Genomic DNA, 27960 nt, shown 5'->3' on the forward strand with positions numbered 1-27960 from the left:
CAGAGAAACGGCTGGAAGGGGTGGGATAAGGGATTGAGATGGAATCGTTGCAAAACTTAAAATCTGACACCATAATTGTGAAATTGAGGTGTCAGTTATACAAGCTCTAGACTCAGAAGAAACTAACAGTAAAAGGGAGGGGACACAATGGACTTTAAAACAACTAATTTTTTTCTACTTCTCTCTAGCAAGTAAATTTACTCTATATTTTAAGCCTTTTTATTCAAACCAAAATTTTAAGTAGCTCTTTCCCTTAGGAAAAGAAGTTATTAGAAATAATTTTGAAATACATTGTAGTATATGTGTGGAGGGATGTGTATATATGTATATATACATATGCATAAACATATATGTGTATATATATATGTATAGATATATACGTACATATATATGGGAGTAACTGGGCTGGATATATACATGCATGTGTGTATTTATATATACATACATGCATATATATATAATTAGTTGTTGAGGATTGAACCAGGGCCTCACACATGTTTAAATACATGCTCTACCACTGATTTATTCCCTCAGCATGTACAATAACATATTTTCTATTTCTTACACAGTAATAATGGTTGAACCTTTTCTGTCAAGCACACTTACATACATTCTAGAATTCACTCCTAAAGCATATACGGTAACTTTCCAGTGCCTAAAAAATGTATTCCCAGGTCATCATTTAAAAATGAAGCATCAATTCTTTAGCTTGAAGTAAGGATTTAAAATAAATTGGCCTTTATCCAGTGATTATACACTTTGCCCTCCTTTAGAACAGTCTACAAACTATCTACAAAGTGAAGAGCAAGAAAGGGCCCTCTGACTTCTTTAGGTGATCAAGAAGGAATCCATCTAAGAAATCACTACAGAATCTAAGGGACACTTTTCTAGTTTTATAAGATACTCCTTTGCCTTTAGCTTTCACTCATTAAGTAGTGATTTCAGTGTAGAAACAGATCAACCATTTGTTTTACATTTTTGCAGGCCTGAGACTTGAAGCCAGGTCCTCACACATACTACACAAGTGCCCTACCACAAGTATTTATTCTTGAGATAATTCATCATTAGGATAACAAGCTTATTCTGTCTACAAATGGCATTAGGTCTCTACACAATGCCCTCCTGCAACAGAAGCAGCTTGCTTATGTTGTTGTTTCTTTTCATAGTTTCTTTGAGGTTCACATCTTGGTGAGCCTAGGAGTACTTTACTGGGAGTACAATTTACAATTTTACTGAGATTAAAAGTTAGAGCAAAGCAATATACAGAGTTCAAGTGTTTGTAAAATTGTTTCCATGTAGCAATTTTTCATGAAAGTGTCCCAGAAATATACTAATGTCTATGGGAGAATGAATTCTGATTTCTAGATTCTCAGTTAAGAGATCCAAGGCTAGCTTATGTTTCCCTCATAGTGTGTCCAAATACTCTTCTTCTTACAGGTCCCAATAGTAAATGTGGTGGTGGCTTGGGTCAAATGGTAGAACACCTGTCTATTAAGAATGAGACCCTGAGTTCAAACCCTACTATTACACACACACACACACACACACACACACACACACACACACACACACACAGAATGAAAACAGAATCCAAGTAATGGTGGTCCGTGCCTATAATCCCAGCTACTCAGAAAGTGGAGACAGGAGGAAGCTGAACTCAAGGTCAGCCAGAGAAAGGGTACATGAACCTATCTCAGACACACAAAATGAAAAAGATAAAAGAGGGGAGAGGTGACACTGTTCAAAAAGAAATGTACTTATTACTTGGCTTATGTAACTGCAACCCCTCTGAACATCACCTTTATGGGGTGGGGGTGGGGAGAAAGAACGAAAGGCCTGAGGACACAATCCAAACGGTAGAGTACTTGGTTAATATGTGTGAGGCCCTAGTTCAATTCCCAATACACACAAGAAAAAAGTGAATTTAAAAACTAAGAGGACGATTAGGCAGCGCCCCAGGCCCTTAGCCTGCAGTTTTGTGAGGGGGTCCTGGTCCCCCTCTCAGGATCTGGTCTCCAGCCCAGTCCCAGTCCCACATTGCCCTTCAGCCCAGAGCCATAGCTGCTGTTCTGTGCACTCCTGAGCTGACTAACGTCATGTCCACCTCAGATTTCTACCAGAAAAGTAGCCTCCTAGGGACATTTTCAATTTCCAGAAAGAAATACAAAACAGTCTTTAGTGAGGGGGGCTTCAATGGACTCCTCCTGCCAGTGGAGAAGAAGGAGGGTGATTAGCAACTCATGGTAGAATGACCCTTCATGACTTTCTGTCGGTTCCACTCACTGTTCTGATGTCTGGCCAGCATCCAGTGTCACAGTAAATGCTTCCCCTCTCCCCCTTCCTTCACTTTGCCCCATAGTCTTTAAAAATACTAGGTGTTGTTGGGTACTGGTGGCTCATGTCTATAATCCTAGCTACTTAGAAGGCTGAGATCTGAGGATTATGGTTTGAAGCCAGCCTGGGCAGGAAAGTCCATGAGACTTTTATCTACAATTAACAATCAGAAAACCAGAAGCGGAGGTGTGGCTCGGAAGTGGTAGAGTGCTAGCCATGAGCACAAAAGCTCAGGGACGGCACCCAAGCCCTGAGTTCAAGCCCTAGGACCGACAAAGAAATACAAAGTGTTTTTCTCCTCACCGTCACTTTTCAGATAGCAGTAAGATCTGAATCTAGGCTGCCTTTTGAAGTTAAAAATCATTATTAATATTATATAGACACAAATCTAAGCAGAACAAGATTTTACACATTGCTTTTGTATTTCTTGTGCTGACTACCAACAACATATGACCAGAAGTTGAGGTTTTTCTCTTGTTACATTCTAGTAAAGTCACAGCATAAAACAAGTTCTGAAAGAGTCCAAGTCTTCAGTGAAGGAAGGACCTGACCAAGCATCTTTACTCTTTCCCAGAGTCCTGCTTGCTCTTAAGAACATCAGGATTGAGGATGGGCAGCTCACAGAGCCCTGCCTAGCTCCTGCGCCTCCACACGAGCTGTAAAACTTGGTTAGGCCACCTCCTCACACCCTCTTATTACTCTCTCCCCTTGTATTCCAGCCTTTTCCATAGTAACATATTTTACCAATCTTAGACCATTTAATAACTGGCCAGTAAGGCCCCAGGAAAAATTAAAATACTTTAAATAAGCTGGATGTTGGTGGACCCACATTTGCAATCCTTGCTTCTTTGGAGACTGAATCATGAGGATTTGGGTTTGCGTCCAGCCCAGGTATATAGGTAAGATCACTCCCACAAACATACTCATTCAGAAGATGACCACATGGTGCATGTCAGTCATCTTAACCATTTGGGAGGCTAAGGTTGAGAGGATCTTGTTACAGGCCAGCTGAGGCCGAAAAGTTTTCCAGATTCAAACAAACAACAATCAATCAATCAATCAATCAATAGGAAGATTGTAGTCTAGGTACAAGCTTTGGACAAGAAGCTGGAGGAGGGGCTCAGCACAAAGTGCCTACTTAGGAATTACAAGGCCCTGAGTTCAAGCCTCTCTCTCTGTCTTTCTCTCTGTCTTTCTCTCTCTCTGTCTTTCTCTCTCTCTCTCACCCCCCTCTCTCCCCCATCTCTCTCTCTCTCTCTCACACACACACATACACACAGACACACATATCTTAAATTATTTTTTAAGAGAAGCAAATATTTTATTTAAACCAGTTGTCCAGTCACAGTTTATCCAAATGAACTTAAATTATTTTGACTTGAGACTTCCTGGTCTGATGATCACTAGGCTTCTTGTTTGCTTTCAGGAAAACGCTTATACAGAGGCAGTGGAGACAGTCTAATAGGCTTACTAGGGAGACAATGCCGTTACAAATAAATAACCCTGACCTCCCCCAAATATTTCACAATACTGCTTATGCAGTGTCAGTCCCATCAAACTAAACAGAATGAAGACCTTTGTCTAGAAACCATAACAACAGTAAGAAGTGATAGCAAGAAGGTGGTATGTCGAGTGTCTGTGACCTGGACCTCCTTACAATAACCTGGTAAAATACGAAGTATTTTTCTCATTTCTTTTTCATATGCGATTACAGGGCCATAGGGGTTGAGATCACAAATGAAAGGCAAAGTTGGTTGTAAAAGAAGTGTCACTAGACTCAAAGACCATACTCGTTCTTAGATACCAGGCTCTAGGTCCACATAATAAGCTCTCTAGTATGAAAGGAAAGTCTCAGGGAGCAAAGCTGATAAAATAATTATTTGCTTGATAGTCCAGATCTGTCTGGGATGTTATGAGATTTATTTTAAAATAAGACTTGAAAACAATGTGTTGATAAATACATTGCACACAACTCATTTTTAGAAGTTGAAAGATAAAGGAAATCAAAATCTAAACTTGAATCTCAAAGTGAGCATTGAGTATTACTATGAAAGACTCACAGAATCAGGGAAAAAATGGTGGAACATCACTTCTCGTGGCCAGCAATTAATACAGAAAAACATAGCAATCTAAAATAACATGCATAATTCATAAACCTTCACAAATACCATTTAATCAGCAAAGTGCCCTGTAGCCAGCAGTGCCTCTTCGCTTGTTTCTCTGAGAAGTGCTGAAGTTACAGGTCGTCATCAGAGTTTGAGGACATGCCAAATCAATCACCATTTTCCAAAATGGAATTTCTCTGACAAGGAAGCAACTGGCTAGTCAAGAATGATGAAAAGTCCAGGTACTGAGGGCATCGGGACAGTATCCATAGTAACCATGTGCCATCACACCTCAACATCTCTACCTGTTGTATAGACAAGGAGACAGGCCGAAATGCCAGAATCCTGCAGCAGGCTGAGGGCAAAACTGAAATGTACTAGAGTACCACTTCCTTGAGCCTTGCCAGTTCCAGTGTGGCCTTAGAGAAGCAAAAGAACATTTGTAAGCACTTTTTAACAAAAACATGAGCTTGATATTGGGAAAGATTTATAAAATTGGTAAATAATTCAACTTATCATTATGCCTTCTTTAAAAAAAAAAGTTCCCTTTATTCATTAGTGGAGCAATCTAGAAAGAATATTTGTTTAAAAACTCCCTTCTCTGGCTGTATTGTAGTCTTTATGTTTGATGTTGAAGTAACTAAGAATTTCATTAAGATTTTGCAATAGAATATCATTTAAGTTTCTAAAACACAACATTACCTTTTGAAGACAATAATAATAATAATTCCCTGAGATTGTCTAGAAGAAACTCAGTGGAGAACAATGTTCAGCTTCCTTATAAACAATAACACTGCTTAACAATTGAAGAAAAGTCACTACAAAATCTTTTCCTTGTGGCTTTGGATAATGTGCAGGGGTTCCAGGGAGGAAACACTGGCTCCCTTGGTGATCAAAGTTCACCAAAGTGCTAGTGGATCCCTCCAGTGGTAATCTTTCCATCCTTTCCAACCTTAAGTGTTGTTTGTAGTTCGATCCTGTTCCAGCGGCTTAACCAGTAGTTGTCTAGTTTCTTTTGTCTTAAGAACAATGGTTCTCATTCATTAGCATACATCAGAATCACCTGTGGAGCTTGTTCAAAAACACAGCTTTCTGGGCCCATACCCAGACTTTCTAAATCATCTGGAAATCTGCATTTCTGAGATCCTAGGTGAGGCCAATGCCGCTGCTCTGAGGACCAAACAGAGAACCATTGCCTTGAAAACATTTCCTCAGCTTGACTTATCAAGCACTAGAGAAAAACTGAACTTCCTCTTGGGCAGACAACTTGTTATTGGATAACGTGAACCATTCCTGTTTGATCTTCCCAGTTTCCGGTTTTATTATACCAACATTTGGTTTTTACACGCTAGAAGACAATGAATGTATTCGTTTTATGGAACAGTGACGTAAGTCTAAGCTTCTTGTCTTTGTATTTAGAAACATTGATTTTCTGAGTGATTCTTTGTATCACGTGGACCCTTTGACTTGTATTGAAGGTGATTTTAAATTTAAGTATGTAGAGTTTGTACTTCTCTCCGTATAGTTTTGATGAGATGTCCCCATGTTAGCTCAATTACACCCTGGCTCCTGGCTGACAGAGGCTTTTGAGTAGTTGCTTGCTTGCAGTTGTTTTAGATTCTGCATTGATCGTTGAAATATCAGTGTTTCAAGATAATGGGACACAACATGTCCTACTACCATTATTCATTTAAATCTCTGGTGTGAATTAGTGTTTTAATTATACTTTTACAGATATTTCTCTATATAGAGAGCTATATCTACAGAGAGAAATATCTGTAAAGAATCTACCTAATAGCTTCATGGAAATTTGGAAAATAAACCAACTCCCTTTTGAGGAATAGGTATGCCTGACTTAACGTTTTAGTAAATATGTTGTGTTTGTGCAGACATGTACACAAACAAGAACACATTCATTAGCTTATCTTCCAAATTATGGGAAAAACATAAAAGTGATTCCCTAAGCTTTGGGAATCCAGTGAAATTGTCATTACGCAAGTGTAGATGGGGCTTTCATTTCTATTTTAACTCTAGAAATTCACTTTCTATTTAAAAAGTAAAGAGAATATATAAAGTATAAAGAATTGGAGTTGATAATATGAAATTTTATTAAATTTAACTCCCGAACACAATGAAAATCCATCAATGTAATTTTAAGTACTTCAGAGACTGAGGTTATAGTACTACGAGATCAAAGCTAGCCTGATCCACATGGAGAGATTCTCATCTCAAAAACAAATTTGTAGATGAATAAAAATCCATTAAGAAGGGGGTAAAAAGGAAAAAATACTATAAAAAGAATGATTTAAGGGTAATATCCCTCATTACACAGTGTGTAATTATACATAATTCTTATTGATCCAATAGAATTTCTCTGAAGACTTCTGTTTGATAAGCACTCTGACATTGTTTAAATTAATTTAGACTCTTGTATGACTAATGTTAGATACCTGAATTAGTAAGGTCAGAAAATAGCATCAAGGATTCAAGTCCTTGCCTATGTAGATGGAAGTCATTGAAGTCTTTTCATTGCCTTACTGTTTCCCACAATCATTTTTTAAAACTATTTCATTTAGTTCTTGTAATCATGACTAATTTAAAAATTAAAAAGAATAAATCTTTAGGGAATAATTTTGTTTCGAACTGTTTTATCAACTGGTGCCAAGAAGGGAAGGAGAATCTGAAAGCTAATGTTTTGAACCAACCTGCCAAAGATTAGGTTCCCTCTCAGTTGGGGAGGTGGAAGCCCCAGATGCTACCAGCTCCAGTGGTCCCCATGGTTACCTCAGGATGATGTGCAAGCTCTCTGGTCCTATTCTCTTCTGCAGCTCCTTCATCTGATTCTCGCTGGAAGGATTTCTCTCTGATAAAATTGGTTTCCCACTAAGTCGGCAGGACTAGGTAAAGATGAATGTTTTTGGAACTTGGGTTTCACTACAGTTGAAACACGGGAGGTAGAAGTATCCAGGTAGGGCATGGTGGGGCAGGTAGGGCATGGTGGTGCCTAAAGGGAAAAGTTACCTTTCTTTGTTTTATGTTGGTGTGGGGAGGGGGAGAGAGCTAAAAATAAAACGTTATTGCCCTAATCATGCCCCAAAATGCTATTATTCAAAACGATTTTTCCTGCTTTGTCTAGAAGTCCAATGCACTACCCATTGTGCGACAGAGCCAGTTTTTTTCCTGCTTTGTAAGAAGAGGGGTCTTAAATTACATTATAAACAGTAAACCCATCTCCCATTCAAAACAAAGCCAATGGGCAAGATGAGCCCTTCGTGATTATACCAAAGAATCAACTTATTTTCATTAAAATTATAAATAAATGAAGCTTGGTATCTTGGTATAGCCATAATGATTTGAGTCAGTACATTGTTTTACTGTGAAATGTAAAAATGTCCCTTGCATTTGCTCTTACCAGGAGCCTGGAGGCATTTTTGTTTACTCCAAATGCCTTGTCATATTAACTTTTGTTTTGCCTTTTTTCTTAGTCAGTCATTACATTTACATCAGAAAGACAAACTGAAAACCACACTCCTTTATTTGTTAATATACTTGTTTGCTTTGCTACAATCTGTCAGATCGTGTTTCCCAGGTCTCTGTACGCCAGCTTGCAAGTGTATTTTGTGTATATTTTATCTGAGGTGAAAAATGAAAATTCTAAAGAGAAAATATTTTAAAAGATATTGTATTTATGTTGCTTGTGTTGTAGAATAAAGATTCTAATGCATTCAAAAATCTAATCTGTGAAGCATTTTTTTTTACTTAAAGAGTATATCTAAATAATTTATGCAAGTAGCCTATGTTTACAGAATACAACCAAATGCACTAGATTTCTGTCCATGGCATTTCCTATATTTGACTGTGAAGGGTCCCTTTCTAGTCCTACAAAACAGACATAATTACTCTCATTGTTTGGATATGGCTAGAAAACTTTCTTTGAAGAAATATATACCATTATTTCTCTCTCTTTTCTCCTCTTGTCTCTCCTCTCCCTCTTCTCCCCCCCCCCACCCCTTTAGAAGAATACTTCTTCCAATAATGGGAACAGATCTCAAATTCATGTCAGTAGATATTACAGTTCATGTATTTTAAAAACTAAAGCCTTGCCTTCTGTTTGTTTATCAATAACAAAATCTGTCAATATTAGGAACAGTATTTTAAAGTAGCATTGAAGAGAAGAATGCAGAAATGGAGTCACTTTCTGTGATCTTACTAGACTGTGGTTCACGACTGTCTATAATAGTGTAAGCCTAGGAATTGCTACCCCTATGTCATGGAAAACTAGCCACAGAAAAATAAGACAAACAAAATGCTATTAGGGTTGGGGTGCAGCTCAAGTGGTATAATACTGTTCAAACTCCAGAACAAAAGAAGGAAGGAAGGAAGGGAGGGAGGGAGGGAGGGAGGGAGGGAGGGAGGTTGACTGCTCCATCAAAGGAAAGAGCAAACCTTATTTCAAAGGGTGGCTTTTTAGATAAAATGAAAACAAAATGGCAAGGATTTGCAAACCTTATTCCTTGATAAACACTATTTTTGTTTACTACTTTTCTTACTATTTCAGAATTAGCTCCGTTGTTTTGCAAGTTGTGTCTTTGACATTCATACCCCTGGTTTGTGCTCCAATCCAGAAAGTTCAGCATGCTTTGCCCATCAGAGAGGAAGAGGTGAGTAGCTGAGAGACCTCTTCAGTCAAATCAATGGCCAATTTAATTATTAATATCCAGCAATTAGTGTGCCTTGCACACAAACTAACTGTATTTCTTTAAAGAAGAGACTTGATACGCTTCAACTAGTTGGCTTGTGATCAAAATTTGTATTACAATTTGGCTTTGATAAATATTTCACATCACTCCTAGGAAAATTCACTTTACCATCTGGCTTTAAGATAGGTTCAATAAACAATTGAAAATCTAATCGAAGCCTAATGTGGTCTTGTGGTTTTTGCTTATTGACCAACATTCCGGGTATCTACAGCCTTTGAAAGTGCACTTTTCTCATTTTTTGTCTTCCCTTTGGTTTTATTTATAGAGTGTGGTTACAACATCAACTCACTTGAGCCCCAAGTTGGCCTTGCACACTTGATCTGGTTGCATAAAATATTTTGTTGTCAGAGAAACAAGCCCTCCAATTTAATGATCTCATTCCAACTCTGAGATTATGAAGGCCTAGTTAAGTCCCAGAAAGTTTATAAGGGGATTCTAGATCAGTTCTCATTAAAGAACTGAAATTAAAATTTTCTACAGTGACATGAAAGGGTCAAATATAGAACAGTTTAGAGCTGAGAACTCAAAAACTGAACCTCATCCACTCCCGTGTGGTTTCCTGGTCTGTGTGTGTGTGTGTGTGTGTGTGTGTGTGTGTGTGTGTGTGTGTGTGTGTGTGTGTGTGTGTGTGTGTGTGTGTGTGTGTGTGTGTGTGTGTGTGTGTGTGTGTGTACACTCCAATACTGGGGCTTAAACTCCGGGCCTACGCACTGTCCCTTAGCTTTTTCCACTCAGGGCTGACCCTCTACCACTTGAGTCACAGATCCACTTTCAGATTGTTGGTGGTTCATAAAAATGAGTTTAACAGACTTTCCTGGCCAGGCTAGCATAGAAGCAATATCCCCAGATTTTAATCTCCTGAGTAGATAGGATTACAGACTGGAGCCTCTGGTCCCAGCTAAAGGGTTTTATTTCATTTCTTTTGATTGTTTTCTGGGATAGGGCTTGAACTACATCTAACGCTTCACTCCAACGCTAGCAATCTACCACCTGAGCACCACCCTGTCTTTTCTGTCAGCACATGACTTACTGAATAGAACCACTGAACTGGGAAAGAGCAAAGGCACGTTCTGACATCCTGTCTCCTGCAGAATGTGATATGAAAGGATCCATGTAGAACTTCATGCACACAAAAATAAGAATGGAAGTTAATTTAGCAGTTATAAAGGAAAGATACAATTGGCTGCATTACAATTAAAAGTTTAGTAGTCCAAGGTTGGTTTCATTCTGCTTCTATCACAGTCAACAAGTCAGTAAACACTTGACAGACTTTTCTAATCAAACAACAGGTTATAAAAGTAAAAATAGAGAGTAGACTTTTCCAACAAAACAGACTTCTCACACCAAACACATTTTGGAAAGATCTTGGGAAAGATCTTGAGCAGCCTTCATATTGGGTTCCACGTAAAACCAACTGGTGGCTACAAAAATCAGGACAGATTCAGAAGGGTAAAATTTAGACAAAATTTAGATTACAGCCAGGCTCCAGTGGCTCATGCCTTTAATCCTAACTACTCAGGAAGCTGGAAGATCATGGCTGGAAGCCAGCCTACAGATTAAAAAAAAAAAAGTCCATGAGATTCCATTTCCAACTAACCAGCAAAGTGCCAGACTGGGGTATGGATCATGCAGTAAAGTGTCAGCCATGAGCACAAAAGCCTAGTGAGAATAGGAGGCCCTGAGATCAGGACCCAGTACTAGCACAAAAATATTAGATGATCAAGTTGGCCACTTCAGTTGAACTAGCACTTATCCCTAAGAGAAAAAAAGATCAGTTAATCTTTGAAGATTAGAGCATTACCTAGAGATGGAAACCTTATCTCCTGCTCACCAATCCCACCTCATGCTCTGCTTGGTCTGAGCTTGGCACCTCCTCCCCACCACCGAGCACACCTATGCACTCTCTTCATCGCCCCTGCTCCTTGTAGGAGGTGACTACAAATAAGAGGACTAGACCACAGTGGTGTTTCAGAGCTCCTTTGAAACCAGGACTCAGTAGCCATCAGAATAACCTGGCATATGTCTTACATGGAACTGTGGACTGGCCAAAATTCAGGAAAAGACACAAATATGGATTTAAAGGACTGAACCTCTGATTTCAAATAAATAGGATCTTTGCCCCGCCTTTATCTGATTTGCCCAATTTCTTCCTCCTTGTTTAAATAAGTTGATGCAAAGTTTTATTATCAACCAGTGCAATGGTTCAAGCCTATAATCCTTACTATTTAAGAATTGGAGGCATTAAAACATGAAATCCGGATTTTTTTTTAAAAATTGAAAATTAAATTTTTTTTAAAAATTAACATTGGGATTTAAAATCCAATGTCCCCAGATTAAATCACCTGTATCCCAATTGCATGTCAAAGAACAGAACTGTTAAATAATGCACATTTCAATTCAAAGGCTTTCATCTGGATAAATTGAGCTATGAACTTACTATTAATTCCATGCCCCTCTGGGTTATTTCAACAGCAATACCCTAGAGGATGCCACTATATTTCTGAATCACCTCTAACTATTGGAAAACTACACAGCAAATACCACTAGTCATGAACAATACTTCTGCCTTTTATTTTTTGTATCCACCTCACTGTGTTGTCATTGTTGGTATCATCAGATATAAGAATATATATATATATATATATATATATATATCCATTCATTCATTCACTTATGTATTTTTGTAACAAAATAATTATATATCTGCTCCCAAATAGTTCTTAGGAATATGTCTAATGGTGCCACACATAGCACATAAGTGTCATATATGTTAGTAGCAGAGCAAGCACCAACAGTGCTTGAGGGAGCCTCCATCTTTACAGAGGGCACCATCTCCCCTTGGAGGAGAATCCTCACAGGGGACACCCCTCATGCTCCACTGTCTGTTCCACACCTGCCTGAACTTTCTAGAACCCACTCCTGCATGACCTGTGGATAGTAAGTCTTCAACTGCCATGGTGTGCACTGTGCCCAATGTCATTAATCACACCCAAGGAAGCTCCACAGGGACACTCTGGTGCCCAGCTTGAAACAAAGCTGAGATTGTATAACAAATCAATTCCAAGATGCATCTAAAGACTAACCCCTGAAAAGTCCCAGGAATACCTGCTCCTCCAGATGTACACATCTCAATTTTGAATGAGAAATATGAAAAAAATCAAGGTGATATGAGGCCTCCAAAAGGACATAGTCATTCTTTAGTAACTGAACCCAAAGAAATGGATACCAATGCAATACTTGATAAGGAATTTGAAAGAATGATTATAGAAAAGCTCAATGATATTCAAGAGAATACCAATCAGGAAGACAATACAGGACAGGTAGGAAAAACTTGACAAAAAATTGAGATTTTTCAGAAAGGACCAAACAAATCTTACAAATGAAGATTCCCAACAAGAATATATATATATATATATATATATATATATATATATATATATATATATATATGAAAGCCTCAACAACAGCCATAATCTAACAGAAGAAAATATATCTGAACTTGATGACAGGTCTTTTGAAATATTTGGTCAGAAAAAAAGAATTAATGAATGTATTTAAGGCCTTAAGGACACTATTAAGAAATAAATACCCACATTGTCCCCACATTGGTGGGAAAAGAAAGAAAGAAAATACTCTGACATCTGCCTCTCCCAAGGAAGGAGATTAAAATTAAGGGAATAGAAAACCTTTTCAATGGAATAATAGCAGAAATTTCTCCAGTCTTGGAAAAAGATACAAACATCCATAGACAGGAAGCTGGTAGGTCCCCAAATAGACACCACCCCAGAAAATGTCTTGGCGACACCATATTATTATCAGACTGTCATATCTTCAGAAGAGCACCAAAGCACTTTTAAGGATATTCCCCCTTAGCCAACAGATTTCTTAGCAGAAGCCCCACAGTCCAGAAAGGAATAGAATAGCATAACCCAAGTCCTGAAACAAAATAACTGCCAACCAGAAATATTATACCCAGCAAAGCTATCCTTCAGAAATGAAGGAGAAACTTGACAGAGTGGATGGGATTGGGAGAAATGGGGGAGAACAATGGAAATAGTAACATTGGCCAAGATGTGTTGTGTTCATAAACTAATATGTTGAATTGAAATCCCTTTGTACAACTACTTAATAATAAAAATAGTAAATGTGTGTGTGTGTGCGCATATGTGTATATGTGAAATGAAGGAGAAAACTGGACACAATGGAACATACTGGCCCTCCCAAGTATGAAAGGCAGAGATTTGAAGCCATCCTGGGCAAAAATTTAGTGAGACACCACTTCAGCAAATGAGCCTCGCATGATGGCACATATCTATAATCCAACCTACATAAACCTTCTTGACATAAATATGGAATAAAAAGAACTCTTCCATATTGTTGGTTGGAATAGTTACCAGTTCAGTTGTTATAAGGGACAGCATGGAGATTCCTCAGAAGACTACAAACACATCTACCATGCGATCTAGCTATCTCACTTTTGATGATCTATTCAAAAGAACTGAAATCAGTATACCAGAGAGAGACCTATATACCCAAAAGTGTTATCCATCCATAGGTAAGTGGAAAATATGACTGCTTGTGGCAAAGTGGATGGAACTAGAGGACATCATGTTGGGTGAAAGCAGACATGGAAAGATGAGTACCACATGCACTCTTTCACATGTGGAGGCTAAAACAATCATTACCCTGAGAGTAGAACAGTGACTTCTAGAAATTGGGAAGGGAATGGGAGAAAAGTGGGGAAAGGGTTCTGGAACTGATCCTTGCATGCTGTATATATGTAAATAGTATACAGAACTCCATTAATATGTCCAGTTAATATATTAATAAATTCTTTTTTTGTCAGCTATGGGGCTTGAACTCTGGGCCTGGGCGCTGTCCCTCAGCTCTTCCGCTCAAGGTGAGCACCCTACCTCTTGAGCCACAGTGCCACTTCTGGTTTTCTGAGTCATTTACTGTAGATAGAGTCTCATGGATTTTCCTGCCTGGACTGGCTTTGAACCATGATCCTCAGATCTCAGCCTCCTGAGTAGGTAGGATTACAGGCATGAGCCACCAGTCACCAGCTAATAAAGAAATTCTTAAATACATATCACACCTTAAATGACACTCTAGTACTTAATTCTCCCAAAGGTATTTGAATGCCAGTTATAATACATAGGTGCTGACTGGGCTTTGGCAAAACATAATGCTTTGCCTTGTATCATGAAGGAAGGAAGGCTTTCAGACAATCTTGATGTATTGTCATGTGTGGAGCACTGAAAGCACACTCACGTCACAGAGGCGGTCCCAAGGAGGTAGATGTGACTGTGTCCAAGGCTAGTGGTAAGGAAGGCAGATCAGGGAGGGGTTCCCAAAACAAGTGATGCAGACAACTAGTTTTTCCTTTGAGCTTTTATTTCATAGATGTATGACAGCGTCCAGCTCTAGCTCTTTGTACCAAGAGTAAGGCTTCTATACTCATTAGAGAAGAAACAGGTTTGTCACTTAAGGGCCCAGGTAGTGAGATAGTGTTACATTCAGATCTGGTTCCTGGAATTGTATAATCTTGGACTGTCTTGGAAATGTTCTCCCTAAGACTGTTTAATGCAAGACTTAACTTCTCACTCTGTAGATCAGAATCTTCCTTTGGTGGGGAGTTAGTACTAGGGGTCTGAACTCAGAGCATCACAGTACGCAAATGGTCAACCACTTCAGCCATACCTTTAGCTCTTTTAGATTTAGGGTTTCTGTTTGTTGGTTTGGTTGGTTGGTTGGTTAGTTTTGGGGTTTTTGTTTTTCAGATATGCTCTCCATTTATCCCAGGCCAGCCTTAGACTATGATTGTCAGTTTCCTGCATCACTAGAATTATAGGCTTTCACAAGCATACATGGCTCAGGAATCACCCTTTTAACCTGGAGTGTTTTTTTATAAAATACAAAAGAGAATAGTATATCAAGGTTTAGATATTCACGTAATTGCGTTCTTTACTGAACTTCCCATTCCTAGTCATATAGATGAATAAAGAAAATGTGGGGTTCAAGTGGTAGAGTGTACCACAAAAGAAAGAGAGAGAGAAGAAAGAATGAAAAAGAAAGAAAAGAAAAGGAAGGGAAGGGAAGAAAAAAGGAAGGAAGGAAAGGAAGGAAGGAAAGAAGGAAGGAAGGAAGGAAGGAAGGAAGGAAGGAAGGAAGGAAGGAAAGAAGGAAGGAAGGAAGGAAGGAAAGAAGGAAAGAAAGAAAGAAAAGGAAGGAAGGATTAAGGAACAATGGTAACAATGATATTGTTTGGTAGGAAGATTATGTTTTAGTACTCCACAGCATACTATAATGAAATCCTTGCCAATAATGCATGATATATCTCAAAATAATTAGAAGAGAAGAATTTCAATATGTGCAACATAAAAAATGTTTACATTTAAAGTGATGGGTATGCTAATACCCCCTTTTGATCACCACACAATATATATGTGAACCAAGTCATCACATGGTATCTCATATATATGTGCAAATACTATATTAATCCAAACTTTTCCAGAAGAAACTATGCATAGACAAATTACGTAAGAAGCTGTTTATCTAAATGTATAGGCGTTTTTGCTTTCAATTTAAGATCAATTTAATTTTCAAACATTTGTGACAATTATTTTTATTTAATTTTTCTTTCAAATCTATCATCAAAGAACACCAGAAGCTTATAAATTTCATATCTTAGGCCTAGCTTATTTTTGCCCAAAGAATTGAGATTTTTTTTATTGTGAAAATACCATATAGAGGGGTTTCAATTACATGGGTAAGATAATGAGTACATCTCTTATCAAGCATTGTTGCCTCCTTTGTTTCCCCTTCCCATCCCTTCCCATCCCCCTCCCTCCCCATCCACTCACTCCCCCCCACCAAAGTTGTAAAGTTAGTTTTTTACATAACATCTTGTACATCTCATTGTTGCAATGGGTCCACCCGTATCCCTATTTAAACGATTTGTTTTTTCCCTTCCTCTCCACAAATTATACCAACATTAAATACAGTGAAAGCAGGGGTTATACTGTGCGGGAGGGACATACAAAGCAACAAAGAAATAATCTTATAAATATGTTAGAAACAATCACAAGAAAGAAAAACATTTGAATACTTATCTTGGGGTTCATTTCACCTAACATCAACTTATCTGACCTTTTCTGCTTGACTCAGACATATACTAGTTATTGCAAATAAGAGAAACCATGGGAGCTATGTTTCTTTGGGCCTGGCTTACTTCACTTAATAGAATTTTTTCCAAGTCTTTCCATTTCCTAACAAATGGGGCAATGTCATTCCTTCTGATGGAGCCATAGTGTATATATACCACATTTTCTTGATCCATTCATCTACTGAGGGGCATCTGGGTTGGTTCCATATCTTAGCTATGGTAAATAATGCTGCAATAAACATAGTTGTGTTGGTAGCTTTAGTGTGGTCTTGTTTGTAATCATTTGGGTAAATGCCCAAAAGTGGGATTGCTGGGTCATAGGGGAACTCTATGTGGAGTCTTTTGAGGAACCTCCATACTACTTTCCAAAGTGGTTGAACAAGTTTACACTCCCACCAACAATGCAGTAAGGTTCCCTTCTGTCTACATCCCCTCCAGCATCTGTTGTTGTTAGAGTTCTTGATTATAGCCATTCTAACTGGGGTGAGGTGGTATCTCAATGTTGTTTTGATTTGCATTTCTTTTATGGCTAGAAGAATTGAGATCCTTAAAAATAATTCCTTTATTGTTCATAGAAATCAGACACAGCTGAGCAAGTGAAGTGATTGGCAAAAGGCAGAGGGGAGTTTCTAGGCTGATGAGTTGTTTCATATGTGCTTGAGGTAGTGAGCATAGGAGTGAATAGAACCAATAAATTTTGTTGAACTGAACACATAAGACCTTGGCCTTCTGGTTTTATCCTTTTTATTTTTTTTTAATAAGAACAGTTAAAATCAACTCTCCAAGCAATTTTTGCCTTTCTTTTTTTTTTTTTCTGTTGGTTAATGGACTTGAATTCAGGACCTAGGCTCTGTCCCTGAGCATTTTTTGCTCAAGGCTAGTGCTTTACCACATTAAGCCACAGGTCCAATTCGTTTTCAAGTGGTTAATTATAGAGAAGAGTCTCACAGACTTTCCTGCCCAAGCCGGCTTCAAACTGTGATCTTCAGATCTCAACTTCCTAAGTAGCTAGGATTATAGGAGTGAGTCACCAACACACAGCTCTGTAAGCCGTTTTCGAGTATGCAAGTTGCAGTTATCAACTGTGGTCGCTGTGGTATTACTACAGAGCTCTCGAACATGAATGTATTCCTCCTAATTGAATCACCACCCTAATCTTCCCATTTCTATGAAATTGTTTTTAGATGCCACATGTAAATGAGTGGTATTTGTCATTGTGTGGCTGGTTTATTTCACTTAACTTGTTGTTCTTTTCACACCAGTAGTTGTAAGTTAAAGGATTTGCTTCTCTTAAGGTTGAATAGTATTCTTAGTATAAATGGCTCATGCATTCATTCACATTTGGATACTCAGTTTGAGTCTATAACTTGGCTATTACAAAAAGTGCTAAAATAGACACGGGCGTATAGACGATGTCTCTTTGACGTGTTTATTTTATTTCCTTTGACGTACACCCAGTAGGGGGACTGCCTTCACATTTATCTCAATTTTTCTTCCCTCTGATTTTGCTGTTCAGACCTCCAATCTCATTTTCCCAAAGTCAATTTCATACCAATAGTTTTTCTTTTTATATCATCATTATTTGTTAGCTAAATACAAACCATCCTGGGGCATCAACGAGTGGATTTTGTCACACTGTTACCTTTCTTACAGATTCAGGGCCAACACTCAGCAAAAACAAAGATCCAATCTGTGACCCTTGGCTGAACTCCTGGTCTCCAGGAGAGTCTGAGGCAGGGTTATCTGTCACAGTCTACTGATTAGCTTTCCTGCCACCCTAATCAAATATAAGCCTATTTAACTTGTATAATAATATCTTGAGACAATGTACTGACCAATTTACTAAAATTCAAATGAACTTACCAGAAATTAAACGTGGGAGATAATTCTATCATTTTATAGACAGCCTTTGTTTATTTGAAGCTTCTCTAGTCAATAGTCTTCTAGAACTTTTCTCCTCCATTCTTGGTACAGAAATTTTTTAAGTGTAATATAACAAACTACCCTTTGTCCAGCTATCTACTACCGATAAAACCGATAAAACCAGAAAATCTGGAAATCTTAGTAGTTCTTGAAACTCTAATAACAAAGCAACAATGTTGAGATTCAAAGGAAATATGCAGGGGGCAAGCAGGAAGAGGCGAAGGGGAGTCATACAAGAGCTCAATCAACTTCACAAAAAGAAAAAAGTAAAATAAGAAGAAAATGGGATATTCTATACTTCACAAAAAGAAAAAAGTAAAATAAGAAGAAAATGGGATATTCTATTTTTGGTTTGGACATACCTGGAGAAGTTATACAGGTAGGTAATATAATTTTATGACTAACCATAATCAGTATTTATAATTAACATCAAGCTATAAAAGTCCTGAAGAGAATTTAAAAGTTAAAAATCTCATGAAAATAAAAAACAGGATATCTTTTGTTGCAAAGAGATCATAAATGGCAAGTCCTTTGTACAACTACTTAAAGATACTAAAAATAATCTGTTGCAGGGTGGTACTTACTAGACCTTATATTGACAGTTAATTACACAACTCAAGGGTGAGAATGGGAGAGAGCAAGGGAAGGAGTGACATTGTCCAAAAAGAAATGTACTCAATCAGGCACCAGCGGCGCACACCTGTAATCCTAGCTACACAGGAGGCTGAAAATTGAGGATCAAGGTTCAAAGCCAGCCTGGGCAGGAAAAACCTGAGACTCTTATCTCTAATTAATCACAGAGGAAGCTGGAAATAGTGCTGTGGCTCACGTGGTAGAGCACTAGCCTTGAGCACAAAGGAGCTCAAGGATGGTACCAAGGCCCAGAGTTCAAGCCTCAGGACCAGCAAAAAAAAAAAAGAGAGAGAGAAATATACTCTTTACTTGTGTAACTGTAACCCCCCCCCCCGTACGTCACCTATATAATAACAATAAAAAAATAATAAATAGGGAAAAAGTAATCTGAAAAAAGGAAACAATAATAACATAATAAGCATATGCAATGAAGTTATACAAACAACAGACAGGATGCTGGTGGCCAACATCTGTAATCCTAGAGACTCAGGAGGCTGAGATATAAATATCAGAGTTCAAAATCAGTCCAACCAGAAAAAAGTCCATGAGATTGTTATCACCAATTAACTAGCAAAAAGCTAGAATAGGAGCAGTGGCTCAAGCAGTAGAGTCCCAGCCTTGAGTGACAAAGCAAGAAGAGAGATTTTGGCCCTGGGTATAAGCCCCAGTACTGGCACCAAAAAATAAATCCTTTTTTTTACACTTAAGATCATTAAAAGTCAAGGCAGGTGGGTTTAACAGTTGAAATCTACTGGCATTTCTTTTTTTCTTTTTTTTCAGTCGTGGGGCTTGAACTCTAGGCCTGGGGCTGTCCCTCAGCTCTTCAGCTCAAGGCTAGCACTCTGCCACTTGATCTACAGTACCACTTCCAGTTTTCTGGTGGATAATTGGAGATAAGAGTCTCATGGACTTTCCTGCCTGGGCTGGCTTTGAACCATAATCCTCAGATCTCAGCCTCCTGAGTAGCCACCAGTGCCCGGCTTCCTATTGGCATTTCTGCAAAGATTACTGCGTAGTTTGAGTTATGGGCTCTGCAGGCAAATCACATCTCACAACCATGATCTCAGCTCACGCCCCTCCTCACTGGGGCCTCCTGTAAGTCGGCTAACGATCCTATCATTCATGTGTGAAATAATACAACGCTGGTTTGAATAAATGTCATAATATTAGATTAGGCAGCATGCTGTGGGAATTCTGAGGGAACATTATCCCATTCTCATTTGAGCAGAAGGCAAGAAGTTAATAGATTTTCTGCAAGGTGGCTTTATATGGACCCTGAAAGGATGAACAAATCTTGGAATTAGTATGTCTGGTATGTATTTTGTATATTCTCAGAAAAATTACAAAATGTACATCAGTGGCGCAAACAATCATCTTACTGACACAACTTTGCCACTTAAGAAAAAAATCGCAGCAGGGCACTGGTGGCTCACACCTGTAATCCTAGTTACTCAGGAGGCTGAGGATCATGGTTCAAAGCCAGTCTGGGCAGGAAAGTCTGGTAGACTCTAATCTCCAATACACCACCAGAAAACTGGAAGTGATGTTGTGGCTCAAGTGGTAAAGCACTACTCTTGAGCTGAAGGGCTGAGGGACAGGCCCAGATTTCAAGCCCCATGACCAACAAAAGAAAGAAAGAAAAGAAAGAAAGAAAGGAAGGAAGGAAGGAGAAAGAAAGAAGAAAAGAAAAGAAAAATATCCCATTGTTAACATTGATTCTTTTCTTTTTCCTTTTTCTTACTTGTTTTTTGGTGCTGAGGATTGAACTGTGGGCCTTAAGAGTGCTAAGCACATTCTCCACCATGGAGCTAACTCTGGGTTTACACTATTTTTTCCTGTATAAGGAGACATGAAAATATATAAGAAAATTGTGTTTTTTTCTGACAAATTCTTCATAAATGCTGTGAACGTTTACATCCTTCTGCTATTTATTTTCAGTTTATAATGACTCTTCTCGTGTTCATGAACTTGTTATTAACCAGTTATCCCATTTTTAATGGACATTCTGAACATTTATAGTAGTCTCTTATTTTGTGGATATTTAAGATGTGTTAGAACATCTTCTAAGGCTTCTTTAAAAATAGGAACACATTAATGAACAAAGCCAACTTGTCACTGAAAATACAATCATCAGTAAGAGAGTTCCTCACCGGGATGCTGACTGAGGCACTGGAAAATTCTGGTAATAAAAACCATGAGTAAGCAAAGTGCACCATTCACAAAGTTTAGAGTCTAGCAGCTCCTGAGACTAACCATAGACCAGCATGGGTGGGCCAGGAGATGAGAATTCTAGGTAAGAATAAAAGGAAACTGAGAATTCCGGTTAAGAAACTGTTATTCAGTGTAGGCCGACCGCTTGGACAGAACTAATGTTTGGACGAAGATGACATAGGCAGTTGCCACATTGAGTTCTAACATTTTGAGTAAAATTTTGAATCTTCAGTTTACTGGAAGGGGAGAATTCAAACACCATTTTGCTATGGTGGCATTAAGACATTCCTTCAAAATGTGGGGTCACGAAGGTGACCACATTAAGAGGTGGGCCTTTCAAGGGTAATGAGACCATGAGCGTTTCTCCCTTATGCACGGGAGGGAGGGTCTTTTAAAGGCGCCTCACTCTGCTTTGGGCCGCCTTGCTTCTGACTTCCATCATCGGACCAAGCAGCAGCAAGGCCAGCACCACATTCGAAAGCTAAGCCTTGATCATAGACTTCCAGCCTCCAGAGACTTTAAGAGGTAGATTCTATTTTTAAAAAAATTGCCCAGTCTCAGATATTCTGTTATATATAACAGAATATGTATATGTATATATATATATATATATATATATCATACACATAGTGTGTATGTGTGTATATCCCTAGTTCAATGTAGTGAACATTCAAGTTGAAAGTTGGTTACTTTAAGATTAATATGAGTGGGCTGGGAAGGTTGCTCAATGGTAGAGCACTTGCCTTGCATGCCTGAGGCCCTGGGTTCGATTCCCCAGCACCACATAAGCAAAAAGAAAAAAAGCCGGTAGTGGCGCTGTGGCTTAAGTGGTAGAGCACTAGCCTTGAGCTGAAGAGCTGAGGGACAGCGCCCAGGCCCAGAGTTCAGGCCCCACGACCGGACCCCTCCCAAAAAAAGAAATCAATAATAAGTAACAAAAAAAGAATTAAAAAAAAGATTAATATGAGTAATTATATAAAGTCCAGAAGATAATCAGAAGGAAAATTATTTAGGTACTGGTAATTTGACTTTTTTTTTTTAATTGAAGTCAGCAAACATTTTATCCAAACAATCGAAGCCGTTGTCTGCCTGGCTTCTGTACAACTTTATCATTAGGCGTCCTACATCTAAATAATTCAGTGAAATATTATCAATGACTCCTCGCTTCTCTACCCAATAGCCGTTCCCTCTCTACCACAGAACCCTGAAGTGCTCAAAGAGGCCTCGGCGGGTGGGGCTCTGGCCCAAACCAGTCCCCGGAGAGAAGCACAGGAAGGGAAGGAAGAGGTCTCAGTTACACCGCCACGGAATCAGCTAATGCCAGAGACCACCCTCCCCACCCACCAATCTGAAATCCACTCCATACCTCATAGCCCGGGCACGAGGACCACAGAAACAAACTGCGACTGCATTTAAATGCTGTCCGTCCTGAGAGACCTCTCTCAGGCTTGGTTTCTTTTCTACTCATCCCAAGGCAAGTAACCAACAGCCATTGGTCAAACTTATCCCTCTCCCTCCCACCCCCCGGGCTGCAGGCCAGGAGGAGGCAGCACTGTGGAAAGCCGGGCAGCAGGTGGAAGGTGCTCAGGGCACCGCTGGATGGCAACATGCAGGAATTGCTGGGCAGCAGCTGGAGGAAGTTTGGCCACGCCGGCAGGGGGACATACGAGTGGCTACCCAGCGAAGCAAGCCTGCGTCTTCCAGAGACCCAGCTGCAGGTCTGTACCCAACCACTATGCCTTTCTTCTCCAAAGCATCTCAGTTCGATTTTAAGCCAGTAATGCCAATATTTATCGGATCTTAAAACCTAGTGGCAATAATTTACTTTGTGGATATAATGCTCCCCCCCCCCCCCCCCAAAAAAAATGAGTTCACTGATTGGTGTGGTCTAAAGGAAATAATTTAAAAAATTATTTTTTTGACAATGATTGATTCAAATAAAATTTGTTACAAATATATTCTGGGAAGACTTGATGTAGGGAAAAATATCCAAGAACACCTAAAGCTAGGTGTTGTAAGTTTTCTTTTTCAGTTTTTATTGTTCTTATAAAGGTGATGTACAGCAGGTTCATAAGTCAGGTAATAAGTACATTTGTTTTTGGACAATGTCACCCCTTTCTTTGATCTCTCCATCTTTCCCTCTTGTGTCTTTAAGTTTTATGTCTTGGTGTTACTGTTTTCTTCTTTGCCCAGTTAGCAACATCTCCATGCAAAACTAAGAGAGCCCCTGTTGCTGCTGGCTGTGTGTAACCACTGTGAGAAAGAGGCAGAAATCAAGCCTTAAGCAGGATAGCCCGGGGCTACGGAGTCCTCGTGTCTCACTAAGAAACGCAGGAGCTGCTTTGCTTTGTCTGGAAAGCCACCAAAGCAACCTCGCAGCACCAAAGAAACTACTTGTAGACACTTCGAAACAAAGAATTTTATAATCAGGAGAAATGAGTGCCTACTAAGTACTCAAGGTCGACAGAAATTTATTTCCTTCTTTTCTAGAATATCAGCTAGTGAGATTAGTATGTGGTTCTCCTGAATATCCTTTTGCGGAAAAGATACATACAAATATACAGACAGACAGATAGTTCCTTCTGCAGTTACAACTTTAATTTGATATTTCTAGGTGATATTGTTCAAAAAGAAATGTACTATTTACCTGACTTATGTAACTGTAACCCCTCTGTATATCAACATTATAATAACACTTAAAAAATTTAAAGGGGCTGGGAAGGTGGCTCAGTGGTAGAGCGCTTGCCTTGCATGCATGAGGCCCTGAGTTCCATTCCTCAGCACCACATAAGCAGGGGGGAAAAAAGCCGGAAGTGGCAATGTGGCTCACAAGTGGTAGAGTGCTAGCCTTGAGCTGAAGAGCTGAGGGACAGCACCCAGGCCAGAGTTCAGGCCCCACGACTGGATCCCCCCCACCCAAAAAAATTTTTAAGCAAAACACTCGCTCAGAAAATACAATATCAATAAATTATTAAAAGTTAAGAAATAACTCTGAGGCTAGTGGACTAATTAGAACATTTCCTGGAAAAGAAATCTTGGATGTACTTTTTTAAGAGTTTTCTTTTTGTCTCAAATTGTCCTCATGTGCTATAAATATTAGATAGAAGTCTTCAAACACCAGCCAACGAATGAAAGTACTGATTACAGAGGTTTTGGGTTTTTTTTCCTTTCCCAGAGTTTTGGTGATAACATAGTGGTGTAATTGTAACAATATTGTCTGTTCTATAACCTGTTCAATAGAACATTAAGTAGTTTTATATTCAGTGCATATTCAACTTACAGGTCATAACAGAGAATGTAAAATTTGATGCCTACAACACTGCAGGAACTATTATCATCTATTATTGATGTGGGCCAAAAGAAAAAAAAATGGTAAAAGGGGTCTGAGATTAAAGAATCATTGCTTTAAATAATAATTTTAATATATTTAATGATTTGTTTAGAAAGAACAAATTATAGTTAAATTTTTCTTTGACTCGACTTATTATCATACTCAGTTTTATCTGTTCTTCGTATGCCATACTTACTATGTCATAACAGATTTTGAGTAAATTATTCTGATTGTGAACTTATGTGTGAAAAAAACAGAAGACCTCCCTAGTCTAGAAATACAACTCCATCACACACTGAACACATATCACTAAACTATTTTTCTAAAATATATATTGACAAAAATATACATTTTGTATAAGAGGTTTCATTTTCACTCTTTTCCATCCTTGTATCAGCAACTAGCTACATTTCTTTGGATTATCTTTACTATTTTAGTTTTAGTAAATCAGGTCCCTTTAGTCCTTGAAATATGATCCTATCAATGTCTATTATTCACCTCGCATTTTATACACAGATGTTTTTCATCTATTTCCTATAGAAGAAAACCCAGGCTTCTACCGGGCCAGTAGCTTTCAGGGCACAGACATGATGCAGGATCATCCTGGAATTCAGAGGCAAAACTGACAGACCTCAAAAATCACAAGTGCTCTGTTCCTAAGGAGATCTTCATTTATTTTAATTCACACTTTCCCAAAGGGAAAAAAATCTGGCAGTATAAATATTAAACCATTTAGTTTCAAGTCCCAAAAACTTACACATCCTTGTAAAGCTTGTAAGAAGTAGAGAAGATTCTGCAAAAGGAGACAAGCCAGGCTTCTTCCACGAAGAGGACACTTGACAACTATAAGCTCTCAGAGTTGTTATGTTTTATTTTAAATAAGAAAATAACTTACTGTTTTTTTCTTTAAAATCTTGAACACAATGGTAAGAGTTTAAAATATGTTCTTCCTTTCATAATAGTGCATATTAACATTTACATTTGATTAAATGTTGTACATAATTGAAACATTCTTAATACTTCCTTCCCATGGCAATATTTAAAGTGATGTGCTTGTAATCAGAACAGTATGCACTCATGTTATCTTCCTGAAGCATTCATTCATAGCTCTAATATTCTTTATCAGAAACTCATTGTTCTTGTGAGGTAATACTACAAAATTAATACTCATGATTGCCTATGAATTGATCTGTAATTCTGTTTCCTTACAATTTAAAAGTTTTCTATAGTTAAATCTCACAAATATTATAAAAAATCACATTTAAAAATACAAAAATCTCATTCCTGCCAATTGTCAAATTGGAATTCAAATATTAATATTATGTGATATAAATAGTGTGTGATTTTGTCCCAGAAATTAAAATTAATTTTATGGCACTAAAACATTTTTTGTTTAATTCTGAAATGTTTTTAAATGTATCAATGGCCAGATAGCAGATAATCTTATGCCGGACTGAGGTCTGAGATCATAGTTCAAAGCCAGCCTGGGCAGGTAAGTCCATGAAACTCTTCCCTCCAATTAACAAGCAGAAGAAAATCAGAAGTGGTGATATGGCTTAAGTGGTAGAGCTCAAACCTTGAGTAAAAAGCCAAGCAAGAGCAGGGGCCTTGAGTGGGTGAGTGTACACACACACCACACACACACACACACCACACACACACACACACCACACACACACACCACACACACACATACACACCACACACACATACACACCACACACACACATACACACACCACACATACACCACACACACCACACACATACACACACACACACCACACACACACACACATACACACACCACACACACACACACCACACACACACATACACACACCACACACACACATACACACACCACACACATACACACACACCACACACACACCACACACACACATACACACACCACACACACACCACACATACACACACACACCACACATACACACACACATATACACACACCACACACACATACACATACCACACACACATACACACACCACACACACACACACCACACACATACACACACACCACACACACCACACACACCACACACACACCACACACACATACACACCACACACATACACACACCACACCACACACATACACACACACCACACACACACAAACACCTATACACACACCACACACACATATACACACCACACACACATACACACACCACACACACCATACACACACACATGCACACCACACACACACCACACAAACACACACACCACACACACACAAATACACATACACACACACCCCAGACACATACCACACACACACAAACACATATACACATACCACACACATATACACACCACACACACATACACCATACACATACACACACCACACACACACCACATACACCACACACACACACATACACACACACATACACACACCACACACACACACACCACATACACCACACACACACACCACACACATACACATATACATACCACACACACATACACATACACACACCACACACCCCACACACACCACACACACACACACACACACACCACACACACACACTAAAAAAGTGCATAAATCTTGAGTGTTCTTGGTAGTTCCTTAGTAGTAGACCACCAACCAGAATGCATTGTACTATTTTATGTCAATGAAGAAGCTGTTGGATAGTCAATGGTACTTCTGGACCTTCTGAATTCCCACTTTGTGGTTTAAATTCATTTCCTTTCACGCGGGCCTAGCTCTTTGTCATAGTGAACGGTGACAGTTGTTTTTAACATGGTGAGTCGTAATCATAAGCAGAAGAATAGATGGAGAAATGGGTTTCGTGGCCTCAGACATTCAGGACCACCTGCCCTGACCCTATAACTCACTTTCCTCCCCTAACTCCAGGGCACCCAGCAAGTGAGCTCCTCCCAAGCCGATGCCGAGCCCTTCCTGTGCATCCTTCTCCCAGCCACCGTCCTGCTCTTCCTGGCCTTCCTGCTGCTGTTCCTGTACCGCCGCTGCCAGGCCCCGCGCGCCCGGGCCCCGGGGCTCAGCGTGGACCTCGCAGAGCCCCTGGGCCCAGGGGAGGTGACCGACTTCCTGCCTGGCCTCTCGTGGGGCAGCGAGCAGAGCGTCCCCTACTCCCCGCTCCCCGCCCACCGGGCCCTGCCCTCCTCCTCTGCCGCTGCCGGCCTGCCACCCTCCTACGAAGAGGCCACCAGGGCCCCCACTGGGGAAGAGGCCTCTGATGTGGCCCCTCAGTACCAAGAACGGGCACCTTGATTGGGTAGCCAAGGTCAACGGACCTGCAAACCACCGAAAACCCAGCTCTTAACTGACCCCGTGCAAGATGGAGAAGACATCCACATCCACGAAGGCCTAGCAGATTGGAGGCCTCCCTTGGGCTGGAGATAACACTTCCTTGTTCATTTAGATGATCTTAATGTCCAACTTTTGAGGAACAAGTGCCCCCGGCTCTCCCAAAGATGACCAAGGACTC

The 27960-nt window shown here is 39.3% G+C and overlaps 1 protein-coding gene across 1 annotated transcript; it reads left to right on the forward strand.

The window, feature by feature from the left end:
* The first annotated feature begins 22741 nt into the window (after positions 1–22741).
* On the forward strand, positions 22742–27743 carry Smim28 (small integral membrane protein 28). Its single transcript, XM_042686653.1, has 2 exons — positions 22742–22852; positions 27366–27743. The coding sequence occupies exons 1-2, from the start codon at positions 22742–22744 to the stop codon at positions 27741–27743; spliced, it is 489 nt and encodes a 162-aa protein (XP_042542587.1).
* The last annotated feature ends 217 nt before the right edge of the window (positions 27744–27960 follow it).

Source organism: Dipodomys spectabilis, unplaced genomic scaffold (assembly GCF_019054845.1).
Source record: "Dipodomys spectabilis isolate Male_0828 unplaced genomic scaffold, ASM1905484v1 ptg000001l, whole genome shotgun sequence".
In the NCBI taxonomy this organism is placed as follows: Eukaryota; Metazoa; Chordata; class Mammalia; order Rodentia; family Heteromyidae; genus Dipodomys; species Dipodomys spectabilis.